Source organism: Etheostoma cragini, chromosome 16 (assembly GCF_013103735.1).
Source record: "Etheostoma cragini isolate CJK2018 chromosome 16, CSU_Ecrag_1.0, whole genome shotgun sequence".
Taxonomy (NCBI): domain Eukaryota; kingdom Metazoa; phylum Chordata; class Actinopteri; order Perciformes; family Percidae; genus Etheostoma; species Etheostoma cragini.
In genome coordinates this window covers 542,991-550,863 of record NC_048422.1, presented here as the reverse complement: position 1 = coordinate 550,863, position 7,873 = coordinate 542,991, and the positions used below count along the sequence as shown (strand labels likewise).

General features: G+C 43.8%; 1 protein-coding gene across 1 annotated transcript in view; it reads left to right on the top strand.

Moving 5' to 3' along the window:
• Nucleotides 1-7,873, top strand: part of megf10 (multiple EGF-like-domains 10) — a gene marked incomplete at its 5' end in the record, with an annotated part of 33,534 nt that overhangs the window by 13,042 nt on the left and 12,619 nt on the right. The window contains 3 exons of the mRNA XM_034896968.1: nucleotides 3,259-3,505; nucleotides 4,289-4,409; nucleotides 5,546-5,682. Coding sequence (XP_034752859.1) covers nucleotides 3,259-3,505; nucleotides 4,289-4,409; nucleotides 5,546-5,682 — 505 coding nt within the window. The remainder of the gene's footprint in view (nucleotides 1-3,258; nucleotides 3,506-4,288; nucleotides 4,410-5,545; nucleotides 5,683-7,873) is intronic.

Here is a 7,873-nt window from a genome sequence, read left to right as displayed (position 1 = left end):
GGCAGAAAGAAAAAACAAAAACACAAAAATTAAATAAAAAGGACAGACTCACGGTCAGCCGGGCCCCACCACAACAAAAAAGTACCCTAATGTCTGTATTAGCAAACTTGTACACTGTATTTATCAACTGGACTTGAAGAGTTTTTACCTGTTTTACTGCTTTTTATATTTGTATTGGTGACTGTAATCTTCTTATTGTTGTTTTTTAGGGAGACAATTTTAAGATTTGTCCAGGGACAGCGGATAAAAAATAGCCTTTTGGCCAATTTGGCCAATAAAATAATAAATTAAATTAAATGAGTTTACAACCAATCTCCTGGACATCAGATATCATATACTGGAAAACCAAAGGCATAGAGGCCAGATGATTACCGACTCGGGTCTTATTAACATCTACTCATTTATAACAGGCGGTTATCATGTTTGTTATAATGTTACAATTTTGTCTTATGACGACCTTACACCAAACAACTTTTCAAGCGATTTCACTGTCGCAGACTAATTTCCACTCTTGGAATGAACTCCTGAGAGTCTCCCGTCGTCTCCGTTGTTTGTTGTAAGGTCATAAATCTCCGTCCCGGCAATTCTTTCTAAACCAAACGGGTTTAATGTTATCATATGTTTGAAGTCCTGGCAGCGAAGTTAGATCACGTGAACATAGTCAACAACCAATGGGTGCGCTCCCTCCAGCAACAAACAGGAAGCAGCAAACAGCTAGAGCTAGTGGTGTTGATGGTTGCTATGGTGCCTTGCTCAGCAAAATTGGGACAGTTTAGAACCCAGACACCCCAACACCGAGTGGGTTCCTGGATCAGTGTTTCGTGGGCTCCTCCACGGCCCCGTCTCTTTAGGAGACTAGCAGCAGGTCCGAGTGTGTCAATTCCAATGAGAGAAGTGAACACAGATTATGATTATGGAATCCTTTCGCCCAGTAGTCACCAAAGTACATATTGGACCCATTTGTCACAAGCCACAAATCTCCAGAACATTCTGATACTAAAGTGTCATTTTTTAGGCGGACACATCAGGAGAAAATGTTTGAGACCTGTTTCTGTCTCAGGACCAAACTCTTAGGTAGGTTGAAAAAGACTTCAATGAGTCCCTTGAGTCCCTCTCTGCTGCTGTTGCTCCTGAAGCATCTGCTCTCTGCACCGAGAACCCAAATCCAGGATAAAGTCACATCTGTCCATAAACCAGGAGGACACGTCACTGCGATCCCTTAGCTTTACTGCAGCTGCCTTGTGTATATTCTAGTTGAAGCAGTGAAACCACAATCAGCTGCAGAGGTCCGTCACAGAAGGCAGGAGCCAACACATGGGAACGCCTTTTTATCATGGAGCAGGCCCACTGTGCTATTAGCTCTGGAATCTAAAGCCAGATGTTGGTTGAGGATTGAGATGAAGTTATGGAGTTCTGTTTGGACTGAGGATTGACAGGCGAGCCAAAATACTGGCAACTGGTTTAAATCTTGGAGACAAATCAATAAGTAATGTCCTCATATTATCTGTTGTGAGTGAGTGTAACGTATTCTTGACATGGGAAACAGGAGCCTAAGAAGAAACTCAACTCAAGCTCCACTGAGAGCTCTTCCCGATGCTCTCAATCCTCTCACTGTCTTCATCAGGGGTTGATGTTTGCTCGGAAGTTTGTTGTCCACAGAAATGTGAAAAATGATCCTTTGAAGGGAGTTTTCTCATCTACCATGAGGTCTGCCTGCCCAAGCTCTGCTGAGGTCTAAAAGAAGTGTGATGGATCGGAAACATGAGCAGTCAGACATGTAAATGGGAAATGTAACATATACCATATATAAAATACAACCTTTTACCATTCTCCTTCTGAGTATCTACTGATGTAACAATACTTTCAGTGCGTCTGAACTCTTATTTGGTCATTCCCTATATAGTTCCCTATTTAATAAACACTATATGGGGAATAGTGATTGAGGGAATGAGGGAACAGTTTCCAACACAGCTGATGTTATCATAACCCATACACATGCTGGCCAAAATGATGAAAAAATACTTTTTTTTAATCTGGCTAACGAGCTGTTTAGCAGTTGGCTGACGACAGCGCTACAGTTAAATACAGTGTAAGTTATAAAGTCCTTATCTAAACCTTCAATTTTTGGCTTTTTTTTGCAGTGAAAACTCTCACTTTTCCCTGAACTTAATATAGACTTCCATGACGCAGGGTCCCATAATGAAAGGCCGGGCCTCTAATGTAAACCTTTGGGACTCCCTCCTGTTCTGCCCCCAGTCGTTGGCTGGGGCAATATGTGACGCGACGTGATGAAAGACATCTAGAACTAAACAGCCCCTCTCAGGTTAACCAGTCTCTGTGGCTACACATGGCGAAGCTGCCAGTGCCAGTGGTGATGGGAAGGCCAGACTCATGGACACAGGGTGTGGTCTGATTAGGGCTGAACTCCAACAGCCAGGGGTTAATGAGGTGGGTTCAGGTCACAGCCCGCCTAGCCACACACTGATTGGGAGTAATCAAGTATCGGCCTGCTTGTGCAGTCAGCTGGTTTTCATGTCAGTCATGAGGAGCCAGCTTGGCTTTCAGCCTCAAGAGTATGAAGATTAATATTCTCCCGTTGCCAGACCTTCTTTGGATAGGTCCAGATTTTAACTACCGTGCTAAACAATCAGAACAACGCTACTTTGATGACATGTGTAGATATGGAACATCATGTAACTTGATTTATGGATTCATAATTATTGATTTATTGTACAAAGACATAGTAATTCAATGCACGGTTAACAATCAAGCAGCTTCTGGACGGCCTTCAATCGCCTGTAAGACCTTGGGCATTTCTCTGCTTCTAAACAAAAAAAGTCTCTGCACTGTGTTTCGTGGAGATATTGACCATAAGCCAAAAGGCAGAGGGAAACATACAGCTGTTTATCTTTTTAATAGACAGACAGAAAATGGGACTTTTGAGAGATGGACTAACACATTGTTGGTTTTGTCCTTTTCATGGCTTGGTTATCAATACAGAAATAGCCCCTAAAACTTAGAAAAGCACCTATCGCCAACAGCAGCCTCATCCTTCCATCAGTATTCACAGTTGGACTACTTTGGAAGCAGATCCAACAAAATGGTGTCCTTACTCTTGGATCCACTTTGAGATCCAGGTTACACTTCCAGCATGGCTTACCGGTAGTCTTGCATGGCCAGACCTTCCTCCACAGCCTGTGTCCTGTGGCGTGTGGAACAGCTTCCACTAATCTTGATTATTTCCCTTCCTTCCCTCAGCTTGTGACAGCAGCCACTGGGGTCCCCACTGCAGTAACAGATGTCAGTGCCAGAACGGCGCTCTGTGTAACCCCATCACCGGGGCCTGCATCTGCACTCCTGGGTACAGAGGATGGCGCTGCGAGGCCCAGTGTGAAGTGGGCGCCTACGGGAACGGATGCCAGCAGAAATGCCAGTGCCAGAATGGAGCCGCCTGTCACCATGTGACCGGAGAATGCAAGTGCTCACCAGGATACACTGGAGCTTTGTAAGTCCGAGGACAGGATGTCTGAGAATCTGTTTCCTGTTTCTAATCCCAATATTGGCATTAAAGTAGAAGCTCAGTGCATACTGGGAAACACTTTTTATGCTTAGGTAGCAGTCAGTTTTGAATTCTATGTTGCTGTCTTTCCAAAGACATGATTTTCTAGTGCAGGGGTCTCCAAGGTATTTTAATGCCAAGGACCCCATAACTGAAAGAGAGATAGAGGAGAGACCCCCTACAATATATTTTGTTTAAAATGAAGTTGCATAATCAACTGGGCCTACAATAATGTGTATGTAGCCTAAAGCCTTTACGCATACCTTTTTTTTCCATCCAAGCTTGACATGGATGAGGAAAATGAACATTCCAATAATATTCCAGTATGCATGCAGCCGTGCAAAATAGGACTTTGTGGCTATATCGGAAAAGTACTAAATTTCGGATAAGGCTTTATTTGGAACAGAATATACTGTCGACATGACCTGTATCAAATTCAGAATTTTCTTATTCAGAATAGTAGTGGACGTGCATGTAACCCAGTGTCTCATGTGATCAGGTTGGGTTTCAGAGATGCTTATGGACATCTGGTGTCTTTAGTTTTTTCTGGCCATTTTTCTGTAAGGCACTCTCATTCAGTAACCCTTCCCCTTCAACCGGTCCTTCGCTAGTCTAATTCACTGTAAGACATGTTAGCTATGGCCCTGTATGCACCCTGGCTCTATTAAGCTTTGGACTGTTGGTTAAATGGGAAACATATTAACGGGATGCTGTTTTTTTCCTTGCTAGCTGTGAAGCCCTGTGTCCTCCAGGTAAACATGGACAGCAGTGTGAGGAGAGATGTCCGTGTCAGAACGGAGGAGTGTGTCACCATGTGACTGGAGAGTGCTCCTGTCCTTCAGGATGGATGGTATGCATTGTTAGCGTCAGTCACACATTCACTAGGACAAATAGGGATATTACATGGGCAAAAGCACCTCAAAGGAATTAACAATATTCAGATTCAGAACACTTTCCCTGATTCATTTTCACACTATATCTCATCCATGTAATAAATAAGTACAAGAGTAACGCCAACAACAATCAGCATGCCAGTGGGAAGACTGTGTTCTGGAGCCTGATGGCTGAAGGAATGAAAGAATTTGCATACTGATTAGTTTTCCGTGCAGGAACTTCATCGCGCCGCCCAACTCGTTTACCCCACAAAGAGCTGAGGGCTTTCTGCTCCAGTGATCTTGGTGTAGACCTTCACCATAATAAACAGACCGTTGTCCCTCACAGACCCCCCATTAAACTGTTCCCAATCTTGTTAATAAACTATGAGGTGGTCAGAGGTGCTAATTTAGCGGTAGTGGCCTCTCGTGCCTTGTGTATATCGATGAAACATCTACACGTTTTCTCTTTGGCTTCAACCAGCTGTTTATTTCCTGCCACATGCAGACCGGTAATTAAATTAATTTTTTAAGTCTGCAGGGGCTCAGCTGGGGCCGCCCCCGATACACACAAGCAGGTCTCCATGGCTTTTCCTTCCGCCATAAAAACCAGGAAAAATAAACTAAGACAAAAATACAAATAAACAGATAGATGTAACAGATAATAAATCGAAAATCGAAAAATAAATTGAAATGAATACACCTAGACAGTGACATCCCACTGAGGGCCTATCAGAATGTAGCAGCACACTGGGCCTGACACGAGCAGAATACAGATGGTGTTCAGGACCACGCTCTGATAACATGTCAGGATGAGCTGAACCAGAGGAGAGGAGAGGCGGTGATAAACTTAAAAGAGTTCCAGAGATTCAAATAGGCGCCATGCATATCAACGTCTCCTGCAATCAGTACCTTGAGGTCATAATGTGGAAGGAGCTTAGCATTATTCTCAGGAAACTTGTCTTTGAAGTCATAAACTACACTGCAGACCAGGGAGCTGTGTCCAGGATGAGGCACATCGGTTCGTAGAAACCATTAAAGCATCTGTTCAAAGCGTCACATGGTGAACAGCATACTGGAGACGCTGTGTGTAAGTTGTGGCTACTGTGTGCAGGGTACAGTGTGTGGACAGCCATGTCCAGAGGGGAGATTTGGACAGAACTGTTCCCAGGAATGTCAGTGTCACAACAATGGCTTCTGTGTGCTGGCCACTGGACAGTGTCTCTGCAGCCCTGGGTACACGGGAGAACGGTAAGAACAACCTTGGTTGTAGATTGTGAAATGTGTGTGCATGGTTCTCCTGCACATGAGGATTGAGTTACGTGTGTGTGTGTGTTTGTGTGTGTATGTGTGCTTGTGTGTTTTTCCCCAAAAGATAGAATAGCATATCACCATTTCATGAAATTTAAGGAAAATGTTCTGCTATGGTGTACAATCTATCCAACTACAAGAAACAAAGAATCCACACAGCAAAACAATACCCAAATACAGATGTTTAAGGTAACATTCATTTTACAAATAATCCCAAACCCATCTTCATCTGCTTACTATTTACACTATAACATGCCATAAAAGAACAGATATTAAAGTGTTCTCAGTTGTGCTGTGGGACTGAGAAGTTATCGATGTTGAAATTATTTGGCTAAGTTCTGGATCCTCACAGTCCTACATACAGCACTTTTAAGGTCTGTGCATGAAGAATCATCCAGATGTTTGTACAGACGAACCGGTTCTTCTCTGCCCGCGCAGGGGGTGCAGAGGTACATGACCACGCACCGTGACAGCTGGCCGGGGTGACGTCCCTTTATGGTGCGAGCCCCTCAACCCCACGACCTCGCTGTCCCCTCTGAACCTGATATGACATTCTGAGGAGTAAAACAAACCCACCACAACCCGAATCCCATGTGTCTGCTTAAATCTCCCACATCCTCCTGAAAGAAGAGCAAAAACAAAACCAGGAAGCCCAGTCAGTGTTTTCACAGAGCGCCGTGCAGGGCTTTGGCCCGTATAATTAACAATATCAAAGAGCACACACTATATACTTTAGCAGACCAGTGACGAGACAGGAATAGCCCTTCTGAGTGGCTTTCATGAATGCTTAAGGGAAGCCAAACGTCACAATATAGCACTGCTTAAAACCGGGCCGGCCACGCCACGCCCGAACCCAATATCTGTCCTCGGAAGAAGGACACCACTGCTGGTTGGCAGGGGTGGAAAGTACATCTACTCCAACACTGTACTGGTGAGGTACTTGTACTTAACTTGAGTCATTACATTCATCTGACAGCTTTAGTTCCTAGTTCCTTTAGTTCCTAGTTCCTTTAGTTCCTAGTTCCTTTAGTTCCTAGTTCCTTTAGTTCCTAGTTCCTTTAGTTCCTAGTTCTTTTCCACGGTAAGATTCCTGCACACTAACCCCATGTAGTTTCTATAATCTGGTGTTTATTATAGAGTAACCTAGCAACAATATAAGGGCTCCAGGTCCAGCTGACATGATGAGACCATGAAACACACAGCTGCTTAGATCCTTCACTCTTTCTAACATCTTCTAATAACTACATTCTCTTGATGATACTTACATAATTTGACTTAAGTATTATTTTCAAAGAAAAAAATACGCCTTTTCAACCAAACAGTTTCAACGCAGGACTTTTGATGTATTTTTGCAGTGTGGTATGAGTACTTTTACTTGAGTAACCTACAGGATTGGAATACTTCTGCCTGTTTCAGGCAGTGGTTTGCATGTAGATGATAAGATGTGGTGTAGTAGTATCAGAGACAACAGCAACAATAACTGTGTGTGCATTAACAAGTGTAGCTTCTGTAAAATCTTTTAAACACACACAGGATCCTATTTGTCCTTTTTCTCCTCCTCGCCTGCTCTAAATGCTGGGATGGAGGAGGGCAGTTCATTTTGTAGCTTGATTTGGTGGTTGGACTGAGAACTGTTTGCACTGTAACTAAGGACGAGGTAATGATGACCAAACTGTTTGCAGGCGGTGTGTTTAGCTTAGCTTAACCCCGTTAGCTGAAGCTATGTGATTCATTAAGCCATGGAACCACCGCAGAGCTTTTTTTACTGCAGTGTGTGCCGGATCCAACTAGTGTGCAAACTCCATGACACAACACTTACTGGTGGACGCTGAATGATTATGTATTCTAGGCTACATTTACATTTCTAGGTTTTAGTTTTCAAGAGTTCCAGTAGAAGGACTAATCTCTGTTTAAACTAACACCATCGAACCTCATATCTCATTAACGTCCTGGTATACTGGACATAAACAGGAAGCAGCGTGGAGCCTCCGCCCACTGCTGGGAGTTGCCATGGTAACATTAGTAGCTTTAGTCTCAGAGAAATGTCTAATGGATCCGGTTTAGGGGCTCGTAACACCAGAGCAGGGAGAATGGGAGGGGGGCACGCCAGAGCAGGGGGAATGAGAGGGGG